The sequence below is a fragment of the Oreochromis aureus genome, linkage group 10 (genome assembly GCF_013358895.1).
Source record: "Oreochromis aureus strain Israel breed Guangdong linkage group 10, ZZ_aureus, whole genome shotgun sequence".
NCBI lineage: Eukaryota > Metazoa > Chordata > Actinopteri > Cichliformes > Cichlidae > Oreochromis > Oreochromis aureus.
Window position 1 is genome coordinate 32,166,376 of NC_052951.1, and position 14,845 is coordinate 32,181,220.

Below are 14,845 nucleotides of genomic sequence, written 5' to 3' on the forward strand. Positions count from 1 at the left end.
CTTTTTGAGCCAAATTAATGAGCTGTTTGATTTGACCCTCCTCCTGTGATTGCCCTTAAGGTCCTGTAATGCCTAATTGGCTGAAATTAATTTTAATATTTAATATGTTAAAATTCATTAAAAGTAAGGAATCAATCTAATAATGCATTTGCAATCTAGTGTTTTTTTACCTAGCCTTAGCTAACATTAGTCATTAAGAGCTAGCTGTGGGTCATTTTTGAACCCAAAAAAGTAGCAGGAAGGTCTCATTTATATCCGATTTTGGGCTCACTTTGGTCACTTTAACATTTGGCCTGACAAGTACAACTAAATTAAACACACTTTCTTTTCGCTAATAGCAATGTTAGAATACCTACTAACTTACTGGCTACCAAACAGTTAGCTGAATAACCTTATTTTCTTGCTTTGTTAGTAAAATGATCCAAATTCAGTGTTTATTTTTTGTGTTTATTTTTTGTTCTAATATCAAATTATGGTTGTGCTGGGAGCCGATGATTTGATTACTGATTACCAATATTAAATAATTCGACTTTTTTGGGTAATGTTAGCAAGCACTGCTATCATTGATGCTGAAAAAAAGGAATCCACAAAATAATGTATGCTAAGCTATCTAGCATTTGCACTCAAATGTCGTTTAGCTAATAGTAATGTTAGCAAGCAAGCTGTAACTTAGATATGCTACACAAACCATTACCACAGTTAGATAGAAATGTTAGCTAAATAAAAATTTAAAACAAGGCCAGGTGTTTATTTCTTAGGCTACTCTGCCCTCAGTGTTTATTTGAAAATAGTCTTCTGCTATCTTTGATAAGCCTGCAGCAGGGAATTATTAGCAGGCAAGCTAGGGCCCAAAACCAATATGTTGTTGCCAGTTTTGGCTCAACTTCAGTCACATCAATGTTTAGCCAGACATTTTTTTTAATAAACTAGACTTTTTTTTGTTGAAGTAGCAGTGACAGTTAGTTAGCTACTTCCTTGCCAACTTTTTGCTACCAAAATCCTATTTTAAGCTACATCAGTGAAACTTTGTGCAATTTGATAATTGATTAAAAATAAATGACTCCTTCACTCTTCAGCTAATGTTAGCTAGCACTGCTCACTGTTGATGCTGTTGTTTAAAAAATTAATTAAAGCATCCATCCCGACTTCTCTTACATCCAAAAACATCCTATTTTTAAGATTTTGGGAGAATACAGAATGAGAATCATACAAATTCACACCTTAAAGCCAAACGCTCCTAAAAAACTGGAAAAATATCAACAGTAAATTTCTCTAGCTGCAAAAACTGCTCATTTTTTTTAAATTTTTGCTGTGTAAATATATAAGTGCGATAAAAATACAAAGCCTTATGGAATCAGAGGGGACGGCTGATAGTCGAGCTGTAGATCATCAACAAGGTCACGAAAGAAGAAAAGTGCACTGAAAAAAGCAATCAGATTCACAAGCCATTTAATCTTGAATTCAGTCAGTAAAATCATACAAAAGGTGTGGAAAAAGGTCAAAAAGGAGCCACAGTTTGACTTGGAGAACAGATTGCAGCTGAGAAACACCAGAATAAATAAAATGTTTCACCTTGTTTCTGTGAAGTGAGCTCTAAATACAAGATTAACTGACTTGCAGAGGTGAATATTTTCAGGAAGGAAGGGAAGAAGGAGGGTGGTGAAAACGAGGTAAGAAGAGAACAGAGTGAAGCTATACATGGCAGCTGTATTGATCGGCTGTATTAGTTTTATAGGGTGTTATTGAAGTACTACAGACTAAGCGTGTCGACCACACGCCAGGCTTCATTGTCTCTAAAATGCAGCAGTGCGCTACGTGTAATTATCATGTACACAAACAAAAAAAATCCCCCCACTCCCAGCTAATACATCTGCATAGCAAAAAAAAAAAAAAGAAAAAAGAAAGAAAACAGCAAATAAATAAAATAAACACAGAAAAAAAAATCGTTCCAAACCGTCAACAACCCTGTCTCTTTTCTGTGGCTACTGATTCTAAAAGATAATACAGAAGTAGTTTTGATGCAAGACTTGTTATTATTACTTTTTTTGTTTGTTTCTTTTTATTTTTTAGAAAAAAAATCTGTTTCCTCATGAAGCGCACTTCCTACTTCCTCTTGGTCCGGTGGCGGTGGTGGTGTGGGTGTCATATAGGCCGGTTAGTCGTCTTCATCGTCAACCACGGGGTCCGTGTCCCAGCACGTGATGTCAATCTCTGAAAACACACACAGACACTCGGATGTTTACTTCACACTGGACGCACACTTCAAACTTGTGTTTAGCAAAACTAGGAGGCTTAGTTTAGCCTGATATCAGTGTTTGGTGCGTTAATCAAAAACAAATGTTAGTGATTCTCCTGCCAAACCGACAATTAGAAATGGAGCTGAATTCACTGACCAATCGAGCCCAAAAAGGCCGTGAAGACTCAGGATATCCATCCTGTCAAGACTCAAAGACTCACTCAGACTTTGAGGCTGGTTGGCAAACTTGTGTTGTGAGGGAAAAATGTGTTTTCCAAACTGGTTGAGTCTCGGTAGAAGACACAAATCCCTTTACGGTTGTTTTCACAAAGGCTGTTTTAAAAATCTACCAAATCTAATATACTGAGGCAGCTGCTTGAGAATAAGGGAGCAGCCAAAAGCAGCTTTATTTCAGCTGATCGTCTCACCTGGTGGCTTGTTATAAAAGACCGGTGCGGGTTTAGCCGAGGACTCCTCTGATGTCCCGAATTCCTCCTCCTGTGATTGGCTGAAGTAGCCCTCGCTCGCCTAAAACACCACCAGAGATAGAAGATGAGCGAAACAACGACCAATCAACCGATAATCTGAACTTTTGTTTCTGGAGACCACCAGGAGCATCACCTGGCTCACCTGAGTGCCTTCTTTCAGCAGAGCCTCCCCATTGGTCATCAGCAGCTGTCCGTCATCCAGCTCCTGGCCCTCCCCGGATGCATGCTGCAGTGCATGCTGGTAGCTCAGGGTCATCTGATCAGAGCCCGTCACGTCCACCAAACTGGACGGGTCGTCTTCGGCGCCAGTACCCGAGCAGAAAGTCCCGTCCATCATCTCGTCAAAGCTGAGGAGCGGCTGAGGCCGGCCGCTGGCGGCAGCAGTGCTGGGCGGGAGGTCGTCATGGAGAACATCTCCCATTAGGTCCACCAGATTGGAGGACTGGGCGGGCTGGGCGGCATTGGCTGGAGGGGCGGAGCTGCCGTCCCACAGGTCAACCAGGCTGTCAGTGCCGGACTCGCACGCAGAGACACCGGAGGAGTCGCGGGCCTGCGGGGCGACACTCTGCACGGGCTTGGTGGGCGTCGACTCCTGGACCGGAGGTTTCTGGTCCTGCTTTGGCACCGAATCTGAAGAAAACAAGAACAATTTCATTTTTTTTAGAAACGGAGTCACTTTTAATGATAATCAGTTTCTTTACCAAAAAACAGATTTTTAGTGGATTTCTGTTTTGGAAAAAGACCCAATGGAGCAGGCGAACGCTGCTCAAACTCCAAATAACAAAAATAAACTAAAACCAGCGTTTGTCAGGTTCTGGGGACTCTTTTAGGTTTTATAAATGGTCAGAATTGTTATTCATATTGAACCCGATAGTCTGAGGTAATTCTGACCTCTAATCCATTGACATGATTTTCAAAAGTAATATTTCCCGTTTTTAAAGGGTGAAAATGTCAACATTTGGAGTTTGGAGGGATGAAATTTAAATTTTCTTATTTTGTGGAAATCTGGCAACCCCATGGTCTGTTGTCTGATTGGTCGACAAAACTCTTACCCCACTCGTCTGCGCGGTCTTCCTCCTCATCCCTGCTGTAGTCTTCTTTGATGGGCGTGGTGACTATTTTAGGAATGGGTGACACGGTGGCCATGTTGCGCTCTGTGCTCACTTCATCGTCATTGTCCGCTGAAGGGTCAAAAAGAAAGATTATTGAAGGAAAACTTTAGTAGGCATCACCAAAAATCCTCCAAGACTTTTACCCATGAGCTGGTGTGTCGAACTAACACAGAATCTGATGGTTTTATCTGAAGTTCACACTTTGTATAAGGGTTAGTTCAGCTAAATGAGGGTAACAGGTGATTGTGACCAGGTGAACTCCGCAGTCACATCCTGTGTTACTTCAACACGTTAAACATTGCACAAAATTGCAGCAGCCACATGAATTTTGTTGTCACATGACCAACAGACAGGCAGATTCAGTCACTGCGCCCGGTTTCAGACCCATCGTCTGTTCTGTCAACAACATCATCAGCTGAGCCAATCAGGTGTCTTTCAATCAGATTTGAACCCGTTGTCCGGTAAACAGTAAGCTTCTCCAAAACTTTGTTTTCAGTCAGCCCCCTCACTGTGTTATGTTTAATGTACAGGCAGCATCATGCACTCAGTCGTGAATGCCATTATTTCAGTGAGACGTCCACAGAGATAGCTCAGTATGTCTGAAAGTTTTAATGAAAAGTGAATAGACAGTGAGTGAAAACACTGATGGAGTGGTCTTTTTTCCTTGAGGCTGAGTGCTTCCTCTTCGTGGTGTTTAATATCTTATAATGCGGCTGTTTAATGCCGGAAGCGTGAAACAGAAGCAGTTGGGGTGCAGCAATAAGGCGCTTACAAACTCAGGCAATAAAGTGACCAAATGCTGCTTCTCTGGACAGCTGAAGCAAATGAGGAGTGAGGACCTCTGTCAGAAACCAAGACACAGTCACAATGATCCAATGGGTCATGAAACAGGAGCAGATCTCTCGCAAAAACTCACTGATATGTCATTACAACATACCAACACATTGTGGGTGAGTCACAGCTACGTCAGGTACACACATCCAATAACAAACACCATCACAGTGTCAGTTAGAATCACTTCCACAATGCCGTTTATCCAGATGTTTGATGAAGTTGAGCTTCATGTTGTGTTCAAATACCAGAACGAGACTTCCCAGATCACAAGCACAACAAGGAATGACAATTTTGTTTTGAGAGGTAATAAATGACAGAGTCCTAAATGGGTGGGATCTCAATTCACCTGGAGGTAGAAAACCTGATGAACAACCCCTGATGACGATATTATCGGCTGTATTTTTATTCCTATGTGCAGCACTTACCGTTTTTCAAGCACTTATAAATAAAGTTGGCTTGGCTAGTAACTATTTGCTGTTTCACTGGTATCAGGTATTTATAACAGCCAATAAACAAAAAGAAACATGGAAACACTTCAACCACACTGCACAGTTTATCCACCAGAGGGCACTCTGCAAATTCTCTGCTGGCAAAACACGTTTGGAACGCCACAAACAAGAACCATCAGAGTCAGGCAGTGAATGAATAACTACAGGTAACAAAAGTTAGACAAATCTGTTCATGTTTTGTGTCTGAAAGGAAAAAAATCTATACATACAGTATTATATTGAACCAAATATCCGTCAGTAGTATTGTACTTAAAGATCCCGTCGTTCTTTTTGATTGATTTTGACCTAGCAACAGCCAGCAACTACTTGCTAACTGGTCAGGTAAAACACACTTTTCCATAGCAACCAGTGGTTGTTGAGGGGGTTGTTGACCAGTTTCTTGCCCTGTGTGACTGAGATCTTAGTCAAAAGTTAGCAGGTCAGCTAGCTAGCCGATATCTAAACATGACAGGTACAACATTTAATGGAGATTAAAACCTAAATACCTACAAACTGTGTTAGTGTTACCGAAATTAGGCTGCACAGTTTTTAAACCAAATGACTGATGATACTAACTGTGTGTAAATGACCGATGATATGTCTTCAGCAATTAGCCAGTGTTAGCTCACTAACTAGCTAACAGCTAGCTAGGTTATTTATTTATTTATTTTTAGACATTGCTGCCTAATTTTTATCTTGTGTGAAAAATTAAATATTTACCTGAAGTCACAGCCATAAGTTTAAAATGTTCACAAAATGCTGTAGCTAGCTCTACAATCACTGCTAAACACTATAAATGTAATTTCCAGATACATCTAAAACACCACTATCCTGCTGACATTTGTGTAATGTACACTTCACCTCATCTCTGTGGTGTGCAAAGCGTACACGATTAAAGTGAACTTTAATCTATATTTCATACCTGGTGGCTTGCTACAGTGCTTTGGCGAGGCTAATATAAATACATTGGCACAGTTAGGATGGAGGATGCGGGTTAAATAAAATAAAAGTTCATGTTGAGGGTCTCCGATGGGCGCCATCCTGTGACAGGAAGAAGACGCCAAAAACAGAACAAACTTCAGCCAAAAGTTTGTTCTGCCTGAGATGATCTGTCAACACCACAAGACTGGTCATTAACATAATACTGCGTGGTTTGGATTACTCATTGGGATGTTAATGTCCACACTGAGCTGAACGACGTGCTGCACATGATGCTAATAAAAATTCTCTTCGACGCAGTGAATGACGACCGAATAAAAAATCTGCCTGTTAAAAAACCGAACGCAGCATTCATGAAAGTGTAAAGACGAGAGCTCCAGCTTAGACCTGCAAACTGCATCATCAGAGGATTGATGTGTCATCGCTTTACAGGCGGGAGGTAAACAGTGTTTTACTTTCACCGAGCATAATAACGTACACATGCAATTACACACACAGTGAAGATCATGAAGGTGGTCTGCATGATTTTATTTCTAATATCGACTCAACAGGTGACTCGACTTTATCTTTCATGTTTTCCTGTAAGCCTGGTACTCTGAGGGCTCATTATTGAAATATCTGAGTTTTATTTGTGATGTACTGATGATGACACTGGTAAAGCCAACCAGCAGCGAAGGGATTTGCTGCTTTTAAGGAGGACCTCTAATGATTTTCCTTATTTCCTGTTCCTGTGGTGGATGCTCATATTGGAGTTTCCAAAGTTGTGCTGAGATAGCCTCGTACCCTCAGCAAAATCAAAGGTTTCTGGACTAAACTTAAGATGTTAAAAGGCTCTCTGGAAATCTGGCTCAGCCATATAAAAACCACCGTTATGGTCTTTAATCTGAATGACATCAAAGTTCCACATTCAAGCATTCACAGGCCGACTGATGGCAATGGCGACCGAGTGACGGCTCGACGGCGTTACACACACACATACACACTCAAACACTCACAGTCGGTCAGTCGGGATTAAAGATGGCAGCAGGAGTGTGTTTATGAGTGTGTTTGTGTGCAGTCCAGGATCAGAGGCAGAGGAGGAAGGTGGAAGGAGAGAACCTGTCAGATCCCTGAGATTCAGCTCTCGAGAGAAGTGAAATCACTTTGCTGCTCAATGAAACCGTAAAACATCAGAAGAAAAATAAAATACAGAAACATTTACAGAAAAAAAAAAAATCAGCAGCCGACTGGACGACATCTAAAGGATGAAGACTGGAGGGGACGACAGACTCGACATCTACCACACAAAGCAACAAACAGCTTTGCTTTGAAACAGGTTTCACTGTTTCCACAAGTTAGTGCAAACCTGCTGTGTGAGAGTCAGCCTGCAGGGGGGGTTAAAGTGCACGAGGTGAAGAGGAAGGTGGGAGGGCGGCCTCGTCATCCTACAGCTAACGCCGCCAGCATGCACGACACAGTGAACGCAAACCAAACTCCAGCTTCTGTCGCTTTTCTTGATGCTTGGATGCTCTTGCCTCTGTTGTCACCTTAATCAGCCGATAGTAAAAGGCAAAAATGAAGGAATTGGGGGAATTTTTAGATGCTGTCGTTCAGTACCAGGAAGTGGAAGGAGGAAAGGGTTCGGGGGGTGTTTAAAGTGGGAGGTGATGGGGAAGTTTTATGGGTCGGTGCAGAGATGTGTGGGCCATCACAGCGTGTACTAAAAGTGCTGAAGATGAGAGGATGAAAATGCACGTGTGTTTTTAATCTGTGCAGAACTTTCCTGACGTCACTGAGTTTAAACTTTTTATTATTTTCACAGAAAACAAAAAAACGAAGATGCTAAAGTCCACTGTCTATGCATTACAGTTACCACTAATACTTCCTCTTTGCTTATTCTTTCAAACTAAAAGGAAGCCACTTCACTGCTTTACTGTTAATTTCAGAATTTAATTCAAGGTTTTCTTAATGGTTTTAAAAGCCCTCAGTGGAAAACCTCCTACACTAATCTCTTATTCACCTTTGCATGATTGATCTCGAGATCTAAGATCTGGGATCAACTCTCAGGGCTATTAAATTGTAAAGACCCTACAATAATACAGAAAACCTCAACAGTTACACGAACCCTATGAGTAAGCAGTTGGAGACAGCAAGAAGGAAAAACTCCCTTTTAACAGGAAGTAACTTCTGGCAGAACCAGGCAGCCATATTCCAAATATTCCTGTTTTTCAATCCAGGTTAGAAACGTTCCTCTATTCTCCGGCATTCCTGGGTTCATAGTTTGTGACTGGGGGCTATAATTTTATTTTGTATTTATATATTAATGTATTTTATATTACATTTGTAATTTTATATTTATTATAATAATCCTTTATTGTCTTGTGCAGCATTCTTACAGGTCTTTTCTGTTTAAATGTGCTTTACAAATATATGTATAAACTTTAAATGTTCTTATAAATGTTACTGTATGAGGCTCCAGCAGCGATTCAGTTCCTGTACAATGACAGGAAAACTGATCCTGAAGAGTTTAATTTTCAGTCTACACTGAAAGCGACAGAATCCTGCAGACAGGAAGTGGAATGTTTGTGGTTGTGAGTTTTACCAGTCAAGCTGCAGTACTGGTGTAACCATGTGCAGTTTCATCCTCTCATGTTGGCTTTGCTGCAGTGTTTCTGTGTGTTTGTGGAGGGGATTCATGTATCGGCAGAGATGTTCGACCAGGCTGCTGGTTTCCTCTTTAACTTCTTCTTCTGCTGTACCTACCGGCTGCAGCGGCGGGCTGCCGGCGTGCATGTGGCGGGGTGCGGAGGGGCGACGCGCCCCGGTGCGGGGGGGTCGGACTGGGGCTGCTGGGACTGTGCTGCTGCCTCAAGAACGGGCTGTCCAAACGGCCTGGCGGTCGGGACGACAAAAGCGAAGACGGGAACACACAACAAACGGAAAGAAAAAAGCGACGCACCACAACAGAGACGTGAGGAAGACAGAAAAACAGAGAGGGAGGAGAGGATTGTGGGAAGAAGAAGAAAGAGGCGGGTTTCAAAAAAATCCACCAAATTTCACAGAGTGGAGAAACGAAAGAAAGAGGAGAAGAGGAATGAAGTAAGGAGGTGAGGACGAGGAGGAGGAGGAGGAGGAGGAAAGGCAGAAAATGGAGAGAAAGAAGAGAAAGGTTAGTGTGGTTTAAACACACCGCCTGCAGACAGCATGCAGTTAGGCTGAACCAGAAAATAAAGTGTCTGAATAATTAAAACCAGAAAACAGAAAACACTCTTTGGGATCTGTGGAGGAGTCTTTGATTGTTATAAATAACACATTGTGTTGAAATCCTGCAGTCCAGTCATTTACAGCCCGTGGACACTTCAGTAACGCTCCTGTACTTTAATGTGTCGGGGTCTTGGTGCGATGCTGCGTTGAAAGTCTTAAGTTGTAACCAATCATGGTCCCAGTCCAAACTGCAGCTCCTCTAGTGGCCACTAGATGCCATGAGTGAGCAACGACAGACTCCCAGCCGGCTACACGAGCTAACGCCACTGTGAAAATGAGACTGACTTACAAAAAAGGTCTCAAATTAAACGTTTGCTATTCAGGTTTGTCCATGTTTGTTCTGACCAATGCCGCGCCAAACCCTGCAGACAGACAACATAAAACGATGCAAGCACCTAAAGGGTCAAAGGTCACACAGAAGGCCTGCGGTTTGCTGTGATTCCAGCAAAGAAACCCGATTAAAACCTTTCTAGAATAAAACATTCCAGTCTAACAGCTGGATGGACGACGCACAGCAGCAAACTGACAGTGAAGCGTCACTTACATGAAAACCGAGCTTCTTTTTCAAAGGTTCATTTCTATCACAAATTTATGTGAATGAAAAGAAAACCTTTGGAAACTCTGAGAAAACAGCACAAACGGGAAAGCTGGAAAGCACATTTGTATATTTGGCAGGAAAAGCAGTGCTGATTTGAGGATTTGATGTAATTATCTGTTTTGTCCAGTTTTTAGGCCTTTTTTAGGATTGGGGATGGAAAAATGAGCTTATTATTATTATTGCTGTAATTTAAATATGTTTATCTGCAATTACATGTATAAACAAATATTAAATTAAAAATATTACAGCTTGAACTTTGTGGATCACTTGGAAGATTGTGTGGTTAATTTAAAAATTGATATTTTGTTGATGTATCCACCTTTGCACGCTCTACAGCTGTTGCAGAAGCAGCGGTGCTGCAGAAAACGTCATTTTTCTATCAAACATTATAAATAAAACCAAATGATTGCTCCTGTAGAGGCTGTGGGGAGGCGTATTAATATATAACCAGACACGCTGGGGCTCCACAGCTGGCCCAAGCCGGTTAAAGTAATCCACCAATCAGAGAACGAGGTGAATTAAATCCACCAGTAAGAATGCTCCAACTCTTATGAGCTGATCTCACTGACATTAACTGCCCACACCTGTTTCAGTGAAGCAGCAGTTGCCGTTGCCATGGTGATGGAATTCTATGTAGCTAACTGTAACTGTGGCTCAGAGCGCCTCCTGCTCTAAAGTCCAGAGCCGCTGGATGGAAGAGTTGCGTCATCTCCATTCACTCTGATGGACCATCTTTTTACAGCAATGACGGATCATGGAGCAGTAGTATCGTAAGTTAGCAACATAGGCTAGCTGTGCCATTGAGGTATAGCAGCACGGAAGTTTGAGATGAATTTTTCAAAGGTAAGTTGTTAAAAAAAAACAGTCTGTATGTTATCAGCACACATTCCAACTGTCCACGGGAACTATTTGAAGACTACACGACCCACATAACGACCCCGAATTCTGAACCCCCGCTGACAGGATTCTCACTTACTCAACAGCTCTGCTAAAATCGAGACCATAGCTGCTATCAGTCCCAAGAAGGTGCTCCACATACGAGTGTGTTTTTGGTTTTTTGCTTCTAAAAAGTGACACTGTGACAGGGAAGACTAATTTTCTGTGTTTTTGTCAAAAAATCTGTACAGTAAAAAATATGCGTTCACCAGCAGGTTAAAGAGAAAACATTTCTAGCTTCTCCCACTCTGTCAGTTCTGCAAACATCTGATCGATTTGAACAGGCTGCATCTGTGACAAATGATGCTACAGGCCAAACAAGGAAGAGTAATTATCCATTAACAACATGTGGTGGGAGGCAGTTGCTGGATGATGTAATCCACAGTTCCTGGTCATATCGGTTTAACTGTCAGAGTCCACAGATCGAGGACGACGTTCTGAAAGACTGGTGAAGCAAGCCGTCCTTGATGGAAAACAGCCACACACGTTTTAAAGTCAAATATTGGTAAAGCTTTTTTTTATAAAAAACATTTGCAGTTTCAAAGATACTGTATCTAATTTTCCGCGAGTCTCTCGAGTGCTTCTCTAGCTCAGCATGAGAACAAAGGTCAGGTGAAGTGTTGAAGTGTTTACCGCTCCGGTGGATGGAGACGGGCGAGGTGTCCACACTGATGGTCATGGCTCTCTCCTTCTGCTTGAAAAACTCTCGAGGGTTTCCTGACCGCTGAGCGATGATGGCCTTCGCTTCCTGGAAACACAAAATAAATACAGAGCGCTGATTTTCTTCCTCTTAAATGTTCTGCGGCCGTTTCTGGAGACGCTCTCTCTTTCATCATTCTCCAAACTGACCTCTACCTCAGATTCCTTCTTGTCCAGGTTGAGGTCCTCGATGCTCGGCTCTGCTGCCTGAGGAGAAGAATCCAGTGATTTATATGTAACGCAAAGCAGAGAGAAACTGTGAATAAATCAGTCAGACGTCCTGAACCTGCGGACAAATGAGCTGCACGCTCCTACCAGCAGGGGGCGACACAGACTGTGTTTGCATCCACTGCTACTTTCCAGTATTTGCAATCTTACGCTCAAAGAACGGTGTTTAGATTTTACTGTGCCACACGGACTCGGATTAAGATGTTCGGAGGCTGTGACAGGAGCCAGCAGGCAGCTGATTATTAAACCATCAGAATATCTCCCAAACACACAGCATCTAATCACTCGCTTCAAAAACTGAACACACTGTCACACAAATTAGCCTCATTTCTGTGTGGCTGTGGACTCGGGCAGTGTGAGGCTCTGTATGGAGGCAGAAATAATAACCGAAATCAACTGGAGATGTGTTTTTAATTGGAAAGTCCACCATGAAGCAGGAGCTGGCTGATAATTACTAGCTTCACTTAGCAAATACTTACTACGGGGGTCTGATTTCGCAACCTCTCTTTGGCCTCTTCCTCCTCCTGCATCTTCTTTCTGTTCACACACAAACACAGATTATAGATCATTGTGATCCTGGAAAACACGATGTAGCGTCATCCTTTCGTTCGTGCACACGTGAACCTTCTGACTAAAGAAAAGATTGCGTTCGTTGTTTGTTTGATGATTGTTGTGCCGTCGCTCCTCACCTGTGCTCCTCGATCTGTTGCTCCCTCTCGCGGTACCTCTTCTCTCGGTTCTCCTGCTCTTTCCTCTCCAGTTCCATTCGCTCCTCCTCGAAGCGCTGCCGCTCCTCCGCCACCTTCCTCTTCTCCTCCTCCTTCCTCATCTCCTCTTCACGCTGGAGACCGGACAAGCACAAATGACCTCTTTCAGAGTTGTAATAAATCTCTCGATCAGTTAATTAATAAAGGCAGATCTGGTTCTGGGCGTTTATCTGAGTGTCTGAAGCAGTGAAGGGCAAATCTGGCAAACATCCTGCAGCTCAGTGACGCTTGCTGTCATTTCATGTTTAACTTGAATGAGCCAATAGCGACACAGCCAGAGGATGCAGCGACATCCGACTTTGTTTCTCACGTCTACCCAAATTTATCTGTGATTCACATTATACTAAATAACTGTCACACATAAGGACACAGTTTATTAAATACAGTGTGAGATAACGTTTAATTTTACAGGTATTCTCAGCACCTTTGAGAGTATTTCATTTCTTATCTTTTAGCTTAGTAGCTAGGCTTAGCTTGAATGAGCTTGCAAACTGACACCTTCGGTCTTGAAGAAAAACCTCAGGAGCTATGTGGAAAATAAGTACAACAATTACAGGTAATTAAAGAACTGAACACGTTTGATCAGTAACGGATACGTAAGAAAACTGTTGAAATCGCTATATACTATATATAATATAAGTGCTTATATACCTGCTAGCTTAGCAGGTTAGCTTAGCTTTAATCAGCTGGCAAGTAAAGTAACGTCAAGCAGAAAAAAATGGTTGAAACAAGTATATAACTAAACAAATGCAGTTTTTAGCTAAAAAAATCACCAAATGTAAATGTGATTTGCATTATATTGACATTATGGTTGTTAAATGCTACATAAAACAGTAAATCTGCATAATGAATATAAAGGTTAGCCTAGCAGGTTAGCTAACTGACACAATCTGGGTCCACAGAGGTACAAGTAGACAGTAAGATTACTACAACAAATACAGTCAGTTATAAATAACTGAACATGAAGGTGAAACCTGACTAAAGAAATAGAGATATACAACTTGCTTAAAATAACCAGCAAAAACCACAAAAACAAACAGCTGAAATACAGTCGCTAGTTAGCACACGTAAAGTGCTATGAATTACTTTTCTTAATTTTGAATTATTCACTTACTCAATGAATTAGATATTATGGAAAAACAAAAAGAATGACAGAAGTTTGTAAATCTAATAGCTAGCTAATACATGAGTGAAATGCTGTGAATTTTGCTGAAAGCATAGCTAGCAGTTGAGCTGTCAGCTAACAATATACTTGAGTTGAAAAAACGTGAAACTTTTTAAAGTCTTCGCCTTTCTGTTTGGGTTTGGGAACTGAAGAAGCATTTGTACATGGAAATAGCTAAGGATATCAATGCCGTGTGCAGATCTCTGAAACGCCACCAGCTTTGCCTGCGTGGCAGCGCCGTGTAATGAGGACAGTCTGTTTGTGAATCTGTCAATAAAACTTAGTCTAAGGCCATCAAAGATCTCAAATGGGATGCCAAAGGGCTCTTTACAAGCGTCATCATTGCTATAAATCTGTAGCATCTCAGCACCAATTCAAAGGACGCCTTTTGGCATCTATGAGCTGTCATCAGCTAAAAGAAAAGGCAGCATTTGACCCCCTGGGGTGGAAGCTCTCATCTTATGAGTTGTAATAAACGAGCATTATCATCTCTTTTTCTTTTCCCCTTCCCGTCTTTGTTTTTTTCCACTCACTCCCCCCTCCTCTCCTTCTTTACCTTGGCCTGCTCCCAAAACTCCTGTCTATTGATTTTCTTCATCTCCACCTCTGCGTTGGTCTTCTCGTACACCGTGCCCTGCACCAGGACAGACAGAGGAACGGATCAAGCTCTCGTCACGAGAGAAACACTGTTTTTATAAGAGATAAAGTGTACAAGTCTCTCTTTGTACCACGTCTGCGTGCTCTTCATCTCGGGTCTTCAGACGGCTCAGGACCGGGCTCGCCACCGCTGCCGTCCCATTGGTCAGGCGCTGCCCGATTGCCATGGGGTCGATGTCCTCCAGACTGCTGGCATTGATGATGACCTCCACCCCCTGCAGAGAGACAGAAACACGATGATCAGTCACGTTTTCACGAAAGCCTGCAGAGTTTGTGGAAACATTCATTACAATTCATTCATAGCAGTGAGGACGTTCTGGACTCGAGGAAATGAATCTAAATCAATGTAATGTCCTCTGAAGTGATGGAAACACAACCGTGTGTGTGTGTGTGTGTGTGTGTGTGTGTGTGTGTGTGTGTGTGTGTGTGTGTGTGTGTGTGTGTGAGAGAGAGAG

At 42.1% G+C, this 14,845-nt stretch overlaps 1 protein-coding gene across 2 annotated transcripts in view; it reads right to left on the reverse strand.

The window, feature by feature from the left end:
- Positions 1–1,432: 1,432 nt before the first annotated feature.
- The window catches only part of dbn1 (drebrin 1), a 131,260-nt gene continuing 117,847 nt past the window's right edge, over positions 1,433–14,845 (reverse strand). The window contains exons 5-14 of one of the 2 annotated variants that reach the window (XM_039618795.1): positions 14,462–14,605; positions 14,290–14,367; positions 12,491–12,642; positions 12,281–12,338; positions 11,730–11,780; positions 11,508–11,622; positions 3,777–3,905; positions 2,867–3,354; positions 2,665–2,764; positions 1,433–2,211 (exon numbers count right to left, since the gene is read on the reverse strand). In XM_039618795.1, coding sequence (XP_039474729.1) covers positions 2,156–2,211; positions 2,665–2,764; positions 2,867–3,354; positions 3,777–3,905; positions 11,508–11,622; positions 11,730–11,780; positions 12,281–12,338; positions 12,491–12,642; positions 14,290–14,367; positions 14,462–14,605 — 1,371 coding nt within the window. In that variant the 3' untranslated portion in view covers positions 1,433–2,155. Of the gene's footprint in view, positions 2,212–2,664; positions 2,765–2,866; positions 3,355–3,776; positions 3,906–11,507; positions 11,623–11,723; positions 11,781–12,280; positions 12,339–12,490; positions 12,643–14,289; positions 14,368–14,461; positions 14,606–14,845 lie in introns of both variants that reach the window. The other variant, XM_031750276.2, reaches the window with a different exon arrangement.